The 19,631-nt window shown below is 48.7% G+C and overlaps 1 protein-coding gene across 1 annotated transcript in view; it reads left to right on the plus strand.

Moving 5' to 3' along the window:
- ITGA10 (integrin subunit alpha 10) overlaps positions 1 to 19,631 on the plus strand; it is a 79,125-nt gene that overhangs the window by 14,679 nt on the left and 44,815 nt on the right. Inside the window, exons 2-6 of the mRNA XM_084824659.1 lie at positions 4,446 to 4,557; positions 10,605 to 10,714; positions 12,062 to 12,150; positions 14,256 to 14,370; positions 17,637 to 17,764. Of these exons, the coding sequence (XP_084680785.1) occupies positions 4,446 to 4,557; positions 10,605 to 10,714; positions 12,062 to 12,150; positions 14,256 to 14,370; positions 17,637 to 17,764 (554 nt within the window). The remainder of the gene's footprint in view (positions 1 to 4,445; positions 4,558 to 10,604; positions 10,715 to 12,061; positions 12,151 to 14,255; positions 14,371 to 17,636; positions 17,765 to 19,631) is intronic.

Consider the following 19,631-nt stretch of genomic DNA (forward strand, 5'->3'; position numbering starts at 1 on the left):
TCCAATATGCTACTGGGGAAGAGCAGAGGGTATTTCCAAGTAGCGCCAGAAAGAGTGAAGCGGCTGGGCCAAACCCGAAAGGACACTCAGCTGTGGATGTGTCTGGCGGTGAAAAGAAAATCCGATGCTGTAAAGAACAATATTGTTTAGGAACCTGGAATGTCAGATCAATGAATCAAGGTAAGCTGGAGGTGGTCAAACATGAGATGGCAAGATTGAACATCGACATCTTGGGAATCAGCGAACTAAAATGGACAGGCATGGGCGAATTTAATTCAGGTGACCATCATATCTACTATTGTGGGCAAGAATCCCTTAGAAGAAATGGAGTAGCACTCATAGTCAACAAAAGGGTGGGAAAAGCAGTACTGGGGTACAATCTGAAAAATGATAGAATGATCTCAGTACGAATCCAAGGCAAACCATTCAACATCACAGTAATTCAAGTCTATGCCCCAACCACTGATGCCGAAGAAGCTGAGGTTGATCGGTTCTATGAAGACCTACAACACCTTCTAGAACTAACACCAAAAAAAGATGTCCTCTTCATCATAGGGGATTGGAATGCTAAAGTAGGAAGTCAAGAAATCACCGGGATAACAGGCAGGCATGGCCTTGGTGTACAAAATGAAGCAGGACAAAAGCTAATAGAGTTTTGCCAAGAGAACATGCTGATCATAGCAAACACTCTTTTCCAACAGCACAAGAGGCGACTCTACACATGGACGTCACCAGATGGTCAATATCGAAATCAGATTGATTATGTCCTTTGCAGCCAAAGATGGAGAAGCTCCATACAGTCAGTAAAAACAAGACCTGGAGCTGACTGTGGCTCAGATCATGAGCTGCTTCTTGCAAAATTTCGGCTTAAATTGAAGAACGTCGGGAAAACCACTAAACCGTTCAGGTATGACCTAAATCATATCCCTGATGAATATACAGTGGAGGTGAGGAATAGATTTCAGGGATTAGACCTGATAGACAGAGTGCCTGAGGAACTATGGACGGAGGTCCGTAACATTGTTCAGGAGGCAGCAACTCAATCCATCCCAAAGAAAAAGAAATGCAAGAAAGCCAAGTGGCTGTCTGATGAGGCTTTACAAGTAGCTCACGAAAGAAGGGAAGCGAAAAGCAAGGGAGAAAGGGGAAGATATACCCAACTGAATGCAGAGTTCCAGAGAATAGCAAGGAGAGACAAGAAGGCCTTCTTCAATGAACAGTGCAAAGAAATCGAGGAAAACAATAGAATGGGAAAGAGTAGAGATCTCTTCAAGAAAATTGGAGATCTCAAGGGAATGTTTTGTGCAAAGACGGGCATGATAAAGGACAAAGAAGGCAGGGACCTAACAGAAGCAGATGAGATTAAGAAGAGGTGGCAAGAATACACAGAAGAACTATACAGGAAAGATTTGAATGTCCCTGATAGCCATGAGAGTGCGGTCACTGAACTTGAGCCGGACATCCTCGAGAGTGAAGTCAAGTGGGCCTTAGGAAGCATTAGTAACAACAAAGCTAGCGGAGATGACAGTATTCCAGCCGAGCTATTTAAAATCCTAAAAGATGATGCTGTTAAAGTGCTTCATTCAATATGCCAACAAATCTGGAACACTCAACAGTGGCCACAAGACTGGAAAAGGTCAGTTTACATTCCAATTCCAAAGAAGGGCAACGCCAAAGAGTGTTCAAACTACCGCACAATTGCGCTCATTTCACATGCCAGCAAGGTGATGCTCAAAATCCTACAAGCTAGGCTTCAGCAGTATGCGAACCGAGAACTACCGGAAGTACAAGCTGGGTTTAGAAGAGGCAGAGGAACAAGAGATCAAATCGCCAACATTTGCTGCATCATGGAGAAAGCAAGAGAATTCCAGAAAAACGTCTATTTCTGCTTCATTGACTATGCTAAAGCCTTTGATTGTGTGGATCACAACAAACTGTGGCAAATTCTTAAAGTGATGGGAGTACCAGACCACCTTACCTGTCTCCTGAGAAACCTGTACGAGGGTCAAGAAGCAACAGTAAGAACCAGAGATGGAACAACCGATTGGTTCAAAATTGGGAAAGGAGTACGACAAGGCTGCATATTGTTGCCCTGCTTATTTAACTTATATGCAGAGTACATCATGAGAAATGCCGGGTTGGATGAATCAGAGGTCGGAATTAAGATTGCTGGGAGAATTATCAATAACCTCCGATATGCAGACGATACCACCCTAATGGCAGAAAGCGAAGAGGATCTCAAGAGCCTCTTGTTGAGGGTGAAAGAGGAGAGTGCAAAAGCTGGTTTGAAACTCAACATTAAAAAAACTAAGATCATGGCATCTGGCCCTATCACTTCCTGGCATATAGAAGGGGAAGAAATGGAAGCAGTGACAGATTTTACTTTCTTGGGCTCCAAGATCACCGCAGACGGTGACTGTAGCCATGAAATTAAAAGACGCTTGCTCCTTGGGAGGAAAGCTATGGCCAACCTAGACAGCATAGTAAGAAGCAGAGACATCACCTTGCCGAGAAAGGTCCGTCTAATCAAAGCTATGGTTTTCCCAGTAGTAATGTATGGCTGTGAGAGCTGGACTATAAGGAAGTCTGAGCGCCGAAGAATTGATGCTTTCAAACTGTGGTGCTGGAGAAGACTCTTACGAGTCCCCTGGACTGCAAGGAGGTCAAATCAGTCCATCCTAAAGGAAATCAACCCTGACTGCTTATTGGAAGGACAGATAATGAAGCTGAAGCTGAAATATTTTGGCCACCTAATGCGAAGAGAAAACTCCCTGGAAAAGACCCTGATGCTGGGAAAGACTGAAGGCAAAAGGAGAAGGGGACGGCAGAGGATGAGATGGCTAGATAGCATCACGGATGCAATGAATATGAACTTGAGCACGCTCCGGGAGAGAGCGCAGGACAGGAAGGCCTGGCGTGCTATGGTCCATGGGGTCACGAAGAGTCGGACACGACTGAACGACTGAACAACAACAACAACTAGCCTTAGCTTCACCATTGTACTTTTACTTAATAGCAAGGGCAAAAGCGAGGCACTTTGCACGTGACCAGGAACACTGTCCTGTGTATCCTTCATATGTTTCAGAGCTACACCCTGACCTTGGAAATAGATTCCGAGGCTCAGCTTCAGCCTTCTCGTGAGAACTACCTGCAGGTGGAGGAATTTCAACAGGGAAGGCTTTTTGAGCCCACCAGATGGGTAAACAAAGTTTTTGTGGAGCCAAGATGAACTCTCCATCCAAACTTCAAAAGCCAGTCCATGCTAGCTCCTGGCTTGCCTTTCCCTCCGGAGTACATTAGCTGAGCGGATGGACGTGGGATTTCTGGTAACTTGAAGCAGATTGAATCGGTCAGGAATGTAGGATTGGATTGAAATTTGGTGTCAGTGGGAGCTCTGTGACGGCAGAGGGAGGGAGGCTGTTTTAGCAGCTGCAAGCATCACGTTGTTCTTCTTGACCAAAGAGGCCTCCCCCAACACACACAGACCCAGCGACATGGCCTTGAACTCAAGACAGCTGCAAGGCAGAAAGAGTCCAGCGGGAAGTCTGTGTGTGAAATGGTGATCCAGAGACCCTGTTCCACATGTAGAAACAAGTTTCTGTCCACTCAGCAGCTTGTGATGGTTTGTTTATTGATTGTTTATACTGAGTACATCACATGCCAAAGAGAAATACAGGCACACGCGTGCGCGTACACAGACAGGTCTCTGCCTGAGGAGCTTACAGTTCCAACGTCAATAACGAGAGAGGCGAAGATAACCACGCCGCACATGCCATTTTAAGACTGTGACTCTGCAGGCTGCATGACTTCAGGGTCAAGTCTGCAGTCAGGGGGAAGCAACACGGAGTTCAAGGGAGCTGGCTCCCGGGTGACTATGCACACAATGGTAGCCGTCCCCCATGAACTTAATGGTGCAATTTCATTAGTGACTCCTTTGTCGGTTTTTGGATGTCTTGTGTTTTATTATGGAGTTTTTAACCAGAACGTTAACTTATTCTTCTTCCAGTCTAAATCATAGGAAAATGATAGATAGATAGATAGATAGATAGATAGATAGATAGATATTATTATTAGTATTTTATTTATTTATTTATTTATATCCCGCCTTTTCCCCAATACTGGGACTAAAGGCAGCTTTACAACATTAAAACTTATACAGTTAAAACCTATAAATAGAAATAGAAATACAAGTGTACAAAAGTTAAAAATATAATTAAATCATCAATATCAAAATTGTAAAAATATCAAAACATTAAAAGACAACAAGAAAAATAGATAGATAGATGATAGATAGATAGATAGATAGATAGATAGATAGATAGATAGATAGGGCACATGTCTTCAGGTCTATCATGATGAGCTCCTACACTTCAGTATTTACCACTACATCACTGATCATCATCAAAAACAGCTCTCCCTTTCTCTCTCTCTCTCTTTCTCTGCAGGGTTCGGCTCTCCATTTAATATTGATGTGAAAAGACCTCAGATCTTCCGCGGCCCACAGGAAGCACAGTTTGGATATAAAGTCCTGCAGTACACAGCCCAAGGTCAGAAATGGTAAGTCGGTACCAGTAAATGTGACCAGTGACAACAACTCATTTGTGGGGGATGAAACAGATCTGATCTTTTCCCTATGGTTTGATTTGATCTTTTCTCTTTGGAGGCAAGAGCTTGAAATCACTGCATCTGACTCTCAAAGAAATTTGTTCAGTTGTCCAGAAAATTGCAGGAATATTTCTCCTTCAAAGCCTGCAGCACTCGATTTCCTGCTGTACGGATGCACGTACATTGGAACTGGAGTCAAAGAACATTCACGCCACCATGAGCCTCTTTTTAATGGATGTCTGCGTGGCCCCTAAATGTGGGGACCTGGTATCAGAAGACTAAAGTACACAGTTGTAGGATTCTTTTTCCCAAAAGGGTTGAATGTATGTGTGGGGGTCAGTGGGTGGGTGGGGAGAGGGGGATGTAGGAAAAGCACCATAGGGAGGGGCTGTAGCTTAGGAGTAGAGCCCCTGCATTGCATGCAGAAATTTCCAGGTTTGATCCCCAGCATCTCCAGGTAGGGCTAAAAAAGAATCTGGCCTGAAACCCTGGAGAGCCGCTGCTGCCAGTCAGTGTTGACAATACTGGGCTAGATGGACCCGGGGACTGACTCAGTCTGAGGCAGCTTCCTGTGTTCCTGTGAGACGCTGGAATCATGAGCACAGGAATATTGGAGGGGGGGTGCTTTCCCCCTCAAATCATTTTCCCCACTCAAAATCACCCCCTTCCCAAATTGGGGGTGCTTGAGGAATAGCTCCTTTAGAGTTCTGACTGGTTCTTCTTCGAGTGGTCATCTATGCATTTCACACATGGGCTCTGTGCCCGTGCAGAGCCTTGATTCTGGAAACCTGCATAGCTGAGGATCGTTTTGGCAGGAACCCTCCCCCACTGTTCTACTGCGCATGTCCTGACGGGTTCCCGCCTGTCACCTCCGTTCCTTGAGACCGGTCAACTGGGCCTCGTAACCAAGAAGATAAACCTCAAACTTCACTACCAACATCAACAGCGACATCGATACCGAAGCCGGGACGGTGGGTGGGTTGTGTGAATGCACAGATGCCCGGTCGAAGAACTACAGGCAAGCAACCTGCCTTTCTGACTGAAACCCGGAGCAGATTCGCCACCCCACTGACATCGGAAGCCCACCCCAGCCGAGGGCTGTTTCCACGAGCGATTTGCTCTGAGCTGGCTGCGTGTTGAGGTCGTTAGGGACAGATAACGTCGTGGCCATCCAGCAGCCGCCCCAGAGCTTGTGAGGGAGAACCCAGATGTCCTGAGACTGCTTAAAGTGTGATTCTTTTCCTCAAGTTGGGTTCTCCCCGGTTTAGTAGTTCTGTGCCCGCATTGACCCCGGGTATGCTAGCCCTGCCCAGGCCTTTCACTGTGACCCAGGGGTGTTTCCTGCCTCCTGTCCCTGTAATTCCCAGCACAACCAACTAGTGTCTACTCAGAAGTAAAACCCATTGTCCTCTGCCAAATGCGCGCATAGGAAGGAAGTACTTAGAATCCTAGAATAGTAGGGTTGGAAGGGGCTTACAAGACCACTGAGTCCAACCCCCTGCTCAGTGCGGGACTCTAAGTCAAAGCATCCCCGACAGGTGGCTGTCCAGCCTCGTCTTGATGCCTCCAGTGTGGGAGAGCCCGCCACCTCCCTAGGGAACGGGTTCCAGCCCCCCACCCCCCCGGTTACAGGGATCAAGCGCAGCAATGCTTTAGGAAGCTTGGGACTCCTCGTGAGGCTTGTCTGCCAAATGTGCACATAAGAATTAAGTACTTCCCCTCTCCAAGCCTGGGGGAGGAGGGGAGCTCTCTCATTGGTAGAGCAGCCCCTGCCATTCACATGACACATACTTCACACACACACACACACACACCCGCCCCGGAAATATATTGTATGTAGCGACTTAAAATGGGGCGATGCACACCCTCGTGGAGCCCTGCCCGGACCAAAACCGGCTCCTAGAAAAATGCAGGTAAGCTACTCCTCCCTTCTCCTTCCGTTGTCATGGAAACACCGCCTTGGTGCTGTCCAGATGTGCTAGATCACAACTCCCATTATCCCCATCCAGCACCCAGTCCAGCATATCTGGCGGGCACAAGGTTGGGGGCAGCTGCTGCTCCTCCTGCCCCCCCCCCCGAATTCCCTGGTTGCTCTTCCGGGGTGCAGGGGCAGGGGAAACACTGGGAAAGAATTCAAATATCCCAAGTCCCAATGTAGCCGCGCAAAGTAGCGCCCTGGCCCAGGTCCGGCGCGGCTTGCTTCCTTTTCCTTTCTCCTTTCTTAAGGGGCCGCCTGGCTTCAGTCCCGCCTGTTTGGATCAGCAAAGGACTTCTGAGCGGTCTCTTTGATTTCCCCAGTGGAACGTCAGTGGATTTTATTTTAAAAAATTAAAAGCACAGAAGGGAACTCTTGGCAGCACGTGTGTGGCTGACTGCTGCTTGAGAATAATTCACAGATGGAGGCAAACGTCTGTGTGCCAGATATCCAAATATTACGTTGGGAACCTGGGGTAGTCCAGGAACTGGATCCAAAGTTCATTTGGATACAGGAAACGCAGTCCCAGTAGGTGCTGGTGGGTGTTTGGAGCAAAGGTTTGGGCCGCTCTCCCATGGTGGCACACAGCCACCTGGAACACGTTGTGGGAAATGGCTTCACCACATGTCTGGCCACCTTGGGTTTACACAAGGCTAGTGGGCAGCGGGGGGAAATGGGATGCGTAATGGGATTATGAACAGGAATGGGATTAAGAACATAAAAACAGCCCCGCTGTCCAGCACTCTGTTCGCACAGTGGCCAACCAGATGCCCACGGGAAACCCACAAGCAGGACAGGAGTGCAACAGCACCCTCCCGCCCATCATCCCAGGCAACTGGTGCGCATAGGCAGACTGCCTCTGATACTGGAGGTAGCACAGAGCCATCAGGACTAGCAGCCATTGTCAGGGACTCCTGGGCTCTTGGTCTGAAACTGGGACCTCGTGTAGTTTCAGCGACCTGCCCTTGGGGTTTCCGGCTGAGCAGAATGCCCGTGTGCCTTTAACAAGCACTCAAGTTGCCAAAATCAGCAGGTAAAGCGTTTGATCGCTTGGAGGTAACACTCACGTGCTGATACCTATCTCTCAAGCTGCCGTTGAAAGCACAATGGCAGCGTCCAGTTGAAAGGCTGCAGGAGTTCAAAGGTCAGCAGTACAGGACCAGTCCGAAAGACACCTCAGGGAAGGCGGACAGATGTTCCAGCAGCTAGCAAATTCCAGCTGAAAACGTACATCGCCAGAGCTTCCAGCGCTCCATCCAAGGCTCAGCTACAGGTCACCAGCCCTTTGGCAGGACTTTCACTCATGAGTAGGACCTTTGCCCCAGGTAGGATTTTACTCATGAGGAGCCTGGTTGTTTCGGGCTCTGAAGCGCATGCTTCGCCTCTGAGCAGCCTCTGCCTGCATCTGCTGGCGCTGGTGCTGTTTCAGGCTGGGCGGTTGATCCACCCCTCCTCTGACACCGTGGGTGAGGCGCCTTCCTCGGGGCCCCCGCCCTCAGGGCCCGCCACTGTTGAAGGGCCCTGTGTAGCTTCCCCACAGATGCCAGCATCAGGGGGTCCCATGTGGTCCTCAGGCACTCCAGTCTCAGGCTCTTCACCTGAAGACCTGTCTTGACCTGGGTCTAGGTCAGGCATGACAAGAACAGAATACTTCCCCCAAATACCATTCCTCCTGTCTCATAAGATATTTTCATCGAGTTATCCGAACAAAGGAGGAATCTGGGCACTAATGAGGAATCCAGGCGTGTTTCAGATGAAAAGCAGGTCTCAGTAGGGGTGGGGAGAGACGGCGTCATTTGTGGGTGGATTAAAAAAAACTGACATGGGAACCAGATCGTGCTGTTCAGAGGTTTTGTCCGCCTTCTGTTTTTACTCCTAATGGATTGTCAAAAAGCAAAGATGGGACCTGTCTCTACTAGAAACTTAAACTAGTTTAAGGATCACCTCATTCTTCCATGGAACTCTGGGAAATGTAGTTCTGGGATGCGGAGGCTTCACATCTCTATGAAACCATTCTCAGCACTTTACAGTTTCCATGGTTGGGCGGGGCAGGATAGTTTCTTTATTTTAATTTATTTATTTTAAATATGTATGTACTGCTGCCCATTTTAAAAATCCCAAAGCAACAAATTAATTTACATCGAACTCTAAAACAATAGATCAGAATAAAAGCACAACGATATTAAGACAAGCTAATGGTTGGGGAAAGCCCTGGTAAGTAAGTACGTTTTTAATAATTGTTGAAAGCACATGATTGTTGGTGCCTGATGTACTGCAGAAGGGAGGTAATTCCAGGGGTGGGGGCCACCACAGACAAGGCTGCTTGCCATGTTTCTGCCAGATGTGGCATAGACAGCATGATCATACTGCCTAATGGGTTTATATAGCAGGAGCCGATCTTTCAGGTAACCTGGTCCTAAGTTATTTAGAGCTGTAAAAGATAATAATAATAATACCTCAGACCTTGCTCAGTAGCAAACTGGCAGCCAGTTTAGATAGTTAAAAGGAACAAACCCAATATACATTTTTAGCATAGATAAATTCTATGATGTAGACTAACTTTGATAGGTATGTACAGAAATAACGTTGTCTGTAAAGAAGGCTTAGGGGTATTGTTCTGCCCCGGAGGGGCCCCAACGTAGTTCACATTCGAAGGAATGACGGTGCAGGTGCTGTTGAGGAACTGGCTTCAGCATGAGGGAAAAGGGTGGCAATGTGTCAGAGACGCATTGCCTCCACACCCTAAGCCAAGAACTGGGTTACCCAGAGCCAGTTCTTGGTTTGGGGATGGTGCCACAGCCAGTAACCTGTCGGGCACAGCTCCTTGTTCTTTCTCCAGTGACAGTGCCAACTCCAGGTTTTGGAGGGCCCTGGGGCAAGGCCCCCTCCTCTCTCAGTGAGTCCCCCTTCTCACCACCATCGTCCCCAGCTGCTCTTGCCTCACAATTTCTTTCTCATCACTAATACCCCTTGCTTGTAGGCCGGGGCATCTGCCGCTCCTCCTCCTCACCACCACTGTTGCCTGGGCCGGAGCGAGAGGCAGGGGAACAAGCAGGTTGCAGTGGGGAACAGGAGGAGCAAGTCCAGGGGACTCTTGTCAGTGGGCCCCTGCTGGGCTGTGGGGCCTTGGCAGGTGCCCAACCATGCCGACCCTTGGCGCTGGCCTTGCAGTGGTGTTCAGAAGCATTGTGGAGAGAAGAGAAAGAGATGATAATTGGAAGGAGAACAACAGAGCGGGAAGGGGGGAAAGGGAAAGGGAGGCGGAAAGGAGGGTAGGAGATTTGAGTGGAAGGGGTTCTCCCTTTTCCCCTCGCCCTCCCCTCTTCTTCATAAACATCTACAATTATTCAGTTTTTAGCCAACATTGCACTTCATCAGTTGTGAATGAAGTGCAATGTTACATCAAAAAATCAAAATGTTACATCAAAAAATTACATCAGGCACCAACAATCATGTCCTTTCAACATTGCACTTCATTAGTACAGCCATTTTTAAATTGCAAACTACTCCTTGAAATGTTTTGGTCTTTCCCTTCACGACAGCCCTGAGCACTCTGCTTCCCATTTTATAGACAGAAAGCTGAAGTTGAGGGAGATAGCAGCTTGTTCAATAGGGTTATCATGTCTCTCCGCCACCCGCCACCTTCTTCCCCTTTCTGGTGGAGTTCCTAAGCCTGAGTTAAAAGAACTACAGGAGGGGCACACATTAAACAGTTGGAGCCTTTCCTGCCCTGGAGATGCAGTGACTGGGGACCCTATGTTGTTTTCTGCCTTTTCTATCACTATTAAAAGCACAGGAGCTATGCCAGAAAAAAAGTTAGCTCTCATCACTGTTAACCAAGGCCACATGTTGAGTGGAGAGTGAAGACTTGAACCCAGGGCTTTTAATTCCAAGTTCGGCTTCCTCCGTACGGGATCAGACTTTCTCTGTAAAATTATATTAGAGTACTCTGGAAAATACTATAAATAAACTGGTGTAGTTTAATCTTACTAGGACTTTATAACGCACGTGCTTCTCTCAATAGGATGCTGGTGGGAGCCCCGTGGGACGGGACAGCAGATGACCGAAAAGGCGACGTTTACAAGTGCATTGTGGGAGAGAGAAACAATTCAACATGCGCCAAAGTCAACATTGGTGGGTAATGAAGGCCATGTTCTAGAACTTGCAGATTCAGAACCCGGGGTATCTCTGAAGACCGGTTGCTGAGGGGAGGGTGTGTTGCCCTCATGTCCAAACAGCTGGCCTGAGCCATTTTCCCAACTAATTTGGGTCCATGCTCAGCTCTAGAGCCTATTTTGTAAAACGGAAGCTCAATTATGTAAATAATAGAAAAAGTGCTCCTAAGCATGTGCAAAGCATTGTTCTCATATGGATGCAGACACATAATCTTCTTCGTGCAGTTCAGACTGTGTGACTTCAGCTCTGGCACATTGCTTTTTCACAAATTAAAGGTGCAATCCTATGCATATTTGGACAGAAAAAGGTCCGACAACTACAGCATGGCTGGCTGGGGAATGCTGGGAGTTGTGGGACTTTTTTCTGTTTAAACATGCATAGGATTCGTCCTTAAGCCTCTGATGCTTTGCACTGGAGTTTCCTGATGCACAAATTGCCATATCCAACAAAGGTCTATGTCTACAGTGTTTTGCTGCCTCTGTTGTGGCTAGATCTTTCGTGGAGCTTTGCCTGTGGCATTTTTGCTTGTCAGGCTCTTGTTAAAGGTGCAGGAGCCATGCCAAGGGAAAAGCTCTCATTGCTACATTGCTTGGTCCCTTTCTCTGCATGTGGCATACCAACAGCCTGGATTGCAGGGGCTGACCGGGGTGCATGAGTGTGTGAATTTGTGTGTGTTTGCTGCAGTGGGGCTGGCCTCTCCCTACCAAGTGGAGGGCAGGGAGAGCATTGCTCAGATTATGCGGAAATCTTAGACCTTTTTGAGTTGGAAGATGTATTTGAGGTCATCTAGTCCACCCCCTACTCAGTGCAGGATCTACAGTGCAGAATGCAACACAGCAGCCAAGTCAGAAGGCTGACCAGCCCAGCTTAAATACCTCCAGTGGAGGAAAGTCCACCACCTCCTATTCCACTGTTGGACAGCCCTTACCATGCTGGCTGGGGGATGCTGGGAAATGTAGTCCAACACCTCTGGAGGACACTAGAGTGGAGAAGGCTACAAAAGCTTGTTGGACTTATGCGGTTCTGGGACTATTATATTCCTTAAGAATTCATGTATTCCCCTGCAACTTGCAGGAACAGAATTCCTGGATATGGGATGGGGACGGGAGGCACGTTTCAGCATACAGGTGCGCATAACAAAGCAGCACTGAAGAGGGTTTAAGTTTCAGGGCAGGCCCATCCCTAGCCATGCACTGCCAAGGCTCACATTTTTGTGTTTTTCTCTTCTGCCATCACCACCTCCTCCTCCTCCTCCTTACCCTTCCTCTTTTCTTCTCCCCCCCCTCCACTGTGAACTAAAATTAGGTGACATGGCTCTACGGAACAACTCCAAGCAAATAAAAAATATGCATTTTGGAATGACGCTTGTGGCCAACAAAGATGACGGGTTTGTGGTGAGCAATTTTTGTGGTATATTTAAATTAACACACACACAACGCACGCGCGCACGCACACACACACACACACACACACACATCTATAAAAAGCTAACCGTGCTGCAGCTATTTCAATGGAAGCCAAGTAAACCTTAAGGCATAACTGTACCAACCCACTTGCCATGTTTCACATCCTGGAACTGACGCTCAGCTCTATGAAGTCTTGCTGTGCAAGCTGGAGAAAGGGAGACAGGCTTTTATACGGCCCGCCAGCTGAAGAGGAAATAGAGATGGTCTGCCTGCCTGCCTGTCTAAGGCAGGTAGATTCACAGACATCTGGGACATCATTGTATATGACATTGTATCTCAGTCAAGGCTGGTCCTATTGCGTCTGTGCAATGCTTCACAGTTCTGAATTCATGCTGGGCAGAGGGCTCTTCAAACTGGCTGTGCAAAAAGGTTGTGTCATTCTTAGCAAAGAAAACTCTGGCCCTGGCCCAGAAATGCCTAGAATAGTTCATTTACTATGAAAGAAAGAAGTGTACACATCCTCGAAACAGGATGCAAGATGTATATTGAAAAGACACATCGAGGGGGGGGGAATGGTTTTAATGCTAGTGTTGCCATTCCACTGTGTCTCCGTCCCCCACCCAAGCATGGCTTCTGTGTCTTTAGAAACTGTGCAGCAGGACTAAAATCAACAGGCAAGGCTTTCCATAGCATGGAAGTCAGGGGCCACAATTCAGGTTTCAGTAGCAGTATGGAGGAGATTCACCAAAAAGGTGCTCTGGAATGTGCTTCAATTGTTACTCTTTTTTTAGAAAAATGCAGTGCATTTTAAGAGTACTTGTTGCCGTTTCTCTTTTAATATCTCATCATAGTTATAGTCAATTTTATCAACAGAGGAAAAACAGCCAGCCCTTTTCATTACTATTAAGCAAAGGGATTCCTTGTGTGGGGGCGCTGAGGTGGAAAACAGGAGTGGGCAACCCTGCGGAGCAATCACACGGCGTGTCAAATGTGTCACAGAGGTAGAAACCGCTCCACAGGCTTCCTATCCTAAGTGGTGCTCCGTTGGAAAGGCAGAGAGAGGGAAAGCTCTGCCCGTTAGATTTCTGCCAGCCATGCAGCTGGCAAAGACTCAAGAGGAGACGTGCCGGGAAACAAAGGTGGTGGCCCTCTTTAATGGAAGTCTGCCTGCCATGGTTACAGCTGCAGACTCCGAGAGCGACTCTTGGAAGACCCTGAAGGCTGGGGACGGTGGCACTCGGAAGAGCCTCCTTCCTTCCCCAAACAGCTGGGCAGAGAGACGGTGACCTATTTAGGCCAGCTTGACTGGGCGTTCCCTGCAAGCCAAGGCCGTTCGCTGCTGCCTGGCATTTTTGTGGCAAGCCCATGTTTACTCAGGAAACCCACGTGAGCATCTGCATGCAAATGGCCTGTGGGTAGCGAGGCCAAGAGGGAAACTGCCCTGGCTGGGGCATCCTGTCAAAGCAGTCAATGCACATTTGGGGAAGCTGCCGTGACTGTCTGACAGGCACGACGAGGGCTCTGCAAATGTGACCGACACATATATGTTCAAAGTTCTGCACTGGGGGGAATGGAATTCTAAAGCCTGTATGAATTGCATGTGCTCCAGCTGTTCCTCTTTGTCGGGAGAGACGTTATTTTCTGTCCCCTGTCCCTGATAAAGGGGACAGAAAATGGGCCCACCAGGGGCAGGGGCAGGTTGCCTCTGATTGCTGTTGCCCTCAGGTCCCGCATGTGGGTTTCCAAGGGGCATCCGGCTTGCTGCCGTGGGAAACAGGATGCTGGACGAGGTGGTCTGACCCAGCAGGACTCTTCTTAGCTAGGACAGTTAGAAATCGAACCTCTAGGCACAGAGGCAGTCTCCTTCTGAACCAGCCTCGGGGAGTCCGTTGGTGCCGATGAAGGTGTGTGTGGGGGGTTCTTCAGCCCCCACACCGTGTGTGCGTGTGTGTGAATTTAAAGAAACAAAGTGGCTGGATGGGAAGGTTTAAATAAGGTCTTCACATAACTGCAGTTACAAGGGAGAGCTCCCACCAGGTATTTTTCCAGCGTGGACAGGCTGGTTTTCATGTTTGTTTCTCTCCTTTCGGCAGGCGTGTGCCCCTCTGTGGTCCCAGGAATGTGGCACGTCCATGTTTAGCACCGGGATTTGCACCAGCGTAGATGAGAACTTCCGGCCGACGGAAAACATCGCCCCGACGGCTCAGAGTAGGCTTGGTCTCCTGCAGCGTGTCCGATTTCCAAAATGACGAGCCTGGGGGTGCCTCTGCTGGAAGCCCTCCTCTCTGCTCCCAAGAGCATTGGAGGTCGTTGTACTGACCCAGTATAGAAGGAAGCGGCGCTCTGCACCTATTCAGAGGGACTCTTGCTTTCCGAGGTTTCAGGGGCTGAGACACACGTTTAAAAAGGCTGAGCTCTGCCGAGGCCTGACTCACACGAAGTCCCCTTCTGTTTCCAGGGGCGGTTCTGGGATCAGGGGGCCTCTCAGCAGGGTGTCTGTAGGTGGGCTTCCCTGCTAGAGACTGCCTGTGGCGGCTGCTGAGAGGCAGGTGGGGGCGGTGCTGCCATTCCTTCTCCTCCAAAGGTTGGCGATGGGCCCTGCTGGGACCTCATCAGATGCCCAGCAATGCTGACCGCCCTTATACCAGTCATGTCTGCTTCGTAGTTGTTGCAATTCAGGGCCTGGCCTGAGGTGCTGGCCTTTCAGCCTCCTCCTTCTCTGAGGGAACTTCTAAACCCTCAGGGCCAGAATAAGGAGGGCAGGCTGATTCCTGCTTGGCATGGTGGGAGCTTTTGCTCTCCCCCTGCTCCTGTGTGCCCACCAGGCCCCACCCTTCAAATGGCAGGCTCTGCCCCCTAACCCTCCAGGGGCCACCCTCTGCCTCTACCAGCCCCATCCCACCGGCCTCACCCCTTGATCCATGACAGCCTTCCCCAACCCAGTGCTCTCCAGACTACAACTCCCATCATCTCGAGCCAGCATGGCCAATGGCCAACACATGGGAGGGCACCAGGTTGGGCAAGCCCGATCTGATCCTTGGCTCTGCACTCTCTCTCTGCACTCAGGTATTGCATCTGTAGCTGCTGTGCACAAGACCTTGGTGGAGGGACCTTGGCAGCCCCTGCTTTTATTTATGTATTTATTTACAATATTTATATACCGCTCCAGATCAAAGATTTCCAAGTGGTGAACAACAAGATAAAATAATAAAATGCCATAATTAAAACAATTAAAACAACCAGATTCTGAACTTAATAAACTGCGGCTGGTCACTCAAGGAAGGCTTCCCAAAATAACAATGTCTTCAGGAGGTGCCAAAAGCAACACAACCCTGGCACCTGCCTGACCTCCAAAGGCAGGGAGTTTCACAGGAAGGGGGCCACCACACTGAAGGCTCTTTTCCGGGTGGGCTCCAGCCGGGCTGTGGGTCCATGAGGAACCACCAGAAACATGCCCTCTGATGACCTCAGTGAAAGGGAAGGTTGGTAAAGAAGGCGGCGCTCTCTCAGGTATCCTAGTCCCAAGTTGTTTAGGGCTTTATACATGAGTACGAATACCTTAAACCTGGCCTGGTAGTGAAAAGGCAGCCAGTGCAGTTCCCTCCACGAAGGAGTTGAATGCTGAAAAGGGGCAGCTCCCGACAACAGCCGAGCTACTGCATTCTGCACCAGCTCCAGCTTCCGGACCAGCCTCAAGGGCAGCCCCACACAGAGTGCATTGCAGTAATCCAGTCTTCACATGCAGAAGGTTCCAGGTTCCGCAACATCTCCAGTGAACAGGATTTGGGGTAGCAGGTGAATAAGAACAACCTTTCTCTGCCTGAGATCCTGGGGAGTTGCTGCCTGTCAGAGCAGACCATCCGTCCGGGGTCTACAACGTGGTGCCCATGGGCACCAATGTGCCTGCAAACTCTCTCTCTTGGCCCCTGCCTGGCTCCTTGCCCCTCCTGACTTTTATTTTATTTTATTATATATATATATATATATATATATATATGTGTGTGTGTGTGTGTGTGTGTGTGTGTGTGTGTATATATATATATATATATAAAAATAAATGAACTGGGCAGCTGGCATGCTGCAAAGCAAAGTGCTGCCCTCCAGCACCATCCTGATTTGGGTTCAAAAGAGTGGTTTGGTGCTTTGGGGTTCAGACCCCCTAGCTCTGCCTCCTATATCAGTTCTTGAGCGAGTGGCTTCTCTTTCAGTCTCACCATTTGCCTTCTAGGAGAGTGTTTTGTGACTGGCCATTTTAAGAATGGTGAAACACCCCCCCCATGGCAGCCATTTTGTGTGTGGGCCCTTGACACACTTAAAATTCCAAATGTGCTCACCATCCCCAAAAGGCTGGCAACCCCTGCCATACTTAGCTAGAAGGGCAAATGGCCTGGCTTGGTTTGTTAGGCAGCTTTCTGTGTTCGAGGCATGTGTTTTAGCAAACTGAGAAGCGGCCAGGACTGTGAGCATTTAGGTCCCCAAAGCGTTAAGCTTAGACGGAGTCCTCCTTCAACCTACAGGACCTTGCCTCATGACGGCCCAGGACTTAACGCAATTATTCCACATGAGGTCTGACTAACGCTCTGGAAAGCAATACTAGGACTTCAGGGACATATCATGTGCCACTGAGTTTATTCCATATTTGCACTGAGGTAGCAGGCCTGTGCCTGTGCTTCAGACTGCAAGGGGAGGTTCGCAGAAGGGTGCCAGTTTTGTGTCTTCTTACTGCATTTTTCAGTAGCAATAGTGCTTTATCAGGACGGTCTAAGGGCATCTCTACACCAGCCTAAAATCCTGCATTTAAAATGGGCCTTTCTGCTTCCGTTTTACATGCAGGATCACAACGGCTCCCTTTTTCACGCGCTTCCTTTCCCCTCTCCCCTTTCCCCCTCCTTCTCCCCGCATCTGAGTCTTCCACTGTTCCATTGATCTCTTCTTGCCGCTTTCCCTCTTTTCACGGAGGGAACTCAAGCGGAACACAACAGGGTAATTTGATGGCTCATGATCCGCGAACTATTTAAAAACGGAACAAAGGGCATTTAGTGCAGGAGGCGCCCTGGATGATCACGGCGTCATGTAAAGCGCCCTCAAACTTCCATGAAGGAGCGGTCTCCATTGCAGGATAAAAGCGCCGTGTGAAGGTACCCCTAGAAGGTCTGCATTGATAGCCAGCTGTTTTCCAGGCACAATTCAGGGATGCTCTGACTTGGATTCCTGCATAGAAACTTGCATAGGATTGCGCCCTTAATGTTTTTACTGTTATAATGTTCTTGTTTTATTGTTTAAAATTGTTGCACACAACTCTGGTGGCTTTTTAGTAGATAAGGTGGTATATTGATGATGATAATAATATAATAGGGCTCCACCTGCCAGACCTAGGTCTTTAGAGGAAGACATATTTGCCGCTAGCTGTCCCCTCCCCACAGAACATCTCCCTTTGCTTTTGCCTAACTTTCTGCTTTTTCAACTTTATGCAGGATGTTCAACCTACATGGACATCGTAATTGTTCTGGATGGCTCCAACAGCATTTATCCTTGGTATGAGGTGCAGAACTTTCTTAGCAACATCCTCAGCAAATTTTTCATCGATCCAGAGCAGATCCAAGTGAGTTTGATTTTAAAATCAATCAGTCTGTCAGCATTTTACATAGCAAAATCACTGTGGAAAAGCCTGTGTTGTTGAGATCCTGCATTTAAAACAGAAGCAGAAAGCCCCGTTTTAAATGCGGGATTTCAGGCTGGTGTAGAGAATGCTGCACTAGGTGGGCTCTTGGGGCATCTATACACCAGCCTAAAATGCTGCATTTAAAACGGGGCTTTCTGCTTCTGTTTTAAATGCAGGATCACGACGACTCCCTTTGTCACCCACTTCCTTTCCCCCTCCTTCTCCTCGTATCTGAGTCTTCCATTATCATTCACTGATCTCACTCCTCCTCTTGCCGCTTTTCCTCTTTTCACGGAGGGAACTCAAGCAGAACACAAGGGGGTAATTTGATAGCTCATGATCTGCGATCTGTTTAAAAATGGAACAGACGGCATTTAGTGCAGGAGATGCCCTGGAGGGTCACGGCCTCATGTAAAAAGCCTGCAAACTTCCACGAAGGAGCGATCTCAATCGCAGGATAAAAGCTCTGCGCGAAGAAAGCCTGGGTCTGATCCAGTAGGGCTCTTCTGATGGTCTTATGTTCTTAGCAGACAAGAGGGTGCAAAAGATCCATTTACGCTGAGCATGTGTTACATTCCAAGAGGCAGGTAAATAATTTAAGGCAACGTGTAGGAGAATGCTAGGAGTTGTTGTCCGAAACGTCTGGTGGGCACCAGGTTGGGGAGGGCTGGGTGTACAGAGTGGTTGATTTCAAATGGGGGTAAAGGCTGAGAGCCACCCAGGAGATTGCCGCAAGAGCTTGCAGGGCTCCTTCACCACATCCCCTGGACACGTTGGCCGAGAAAATGCTGAGGGACTGTCTCGCTGGAACATTGCCCTGACTCACAGGATGCCTCCAGAGGGCCGGCTCCTAACACCACCGGTCAGCCAACATGGAGCAGCTGTTTTGGCTTTTCCTCTGTAATGGATTTTTTGGGTGGAAAGAAAAAAGATGGAAGAAGCACTGGGAAAAGACAGGAGGGTTGCAAGTGGAAGACGTCGTCGTCAAGAGCCCTGTAACCGCATCATAAAAACTACCATGATAAACAAGAATTGTTGTGTCAGGGCTGTGGAGAGGGAGCTGGGCCTGAGCCGTTGTTGTTGTTGTCGTCGTCATCATTAGTACTATTGGTTAAGACGCTGAATTGCAGACCGGAAGGTCGGCAGGTCAGCAGTTCGAGACCCGAGTGCCGCGTGACGGAGTGAGCTCCCGTCTTCAGTCCCAGCTCCTGCCAACCTAGCAGTTCGAAAGCAAGACATTGCAAGTAGATAAATAGGTACCGCCTCGGCGGGAAAGGTAACAGCGTTCCGTGCACCTCGGTGTTCAGTCATGCCGGCCACATGACCACGGAAGCGTCTTCGGACAGCGCTGGCTCTTCGGCTTAGAAACGGGGATGAGCACCGCACCCTAGAGTCGGACATGACTGGCTGGGGACACCTTTACCTTTACCTTTTTAGCATTATTATACTTGTTAGTATAGCATTATTAATATCATGGTGTATTAGTATAGTTGGCGTTACCACATCTAACCATTACTAGGCACTGCACAAAGATTAAGCAGACAACAACGTCATTGCTCACAGGCTTGATGCGAAAGGAAAAAGGGACAGGGAGAGAAGAATTCTCTTAACTCAGGCACTAATTCTTCATAGTTAGATAGGTGTTACAGTGACCATGTGGAACAGCCACTGAAGGGGACCGTTCTGGGAGAAGGTTGCTACAAAGCAGATCTTGCTTTTGACCCCAGCCCCTCCTTTCCCGGCCTATTAATGAGTGCAGGAGTATGGCTGGGCTGTTTCCCCAGCTCCTTTGCCTGTCCCAGGGCAG

The sequence above is a fragment of the Heloderma suspectum genome, chromosome 17, assembly GCF_057233095.1.
Source record: "Heloderma suspectum isolate Gila_16-S chromosome 17, 16-S_ref, whole genome shotgun sequence".
In the NCBI taxonomy this organism is placed as follows: Eukaryota; Metazoa; Chordata; class Lepidosauria; order Squamata; family Helodermatidae; genus Heloderma; species Heloderma suspectum.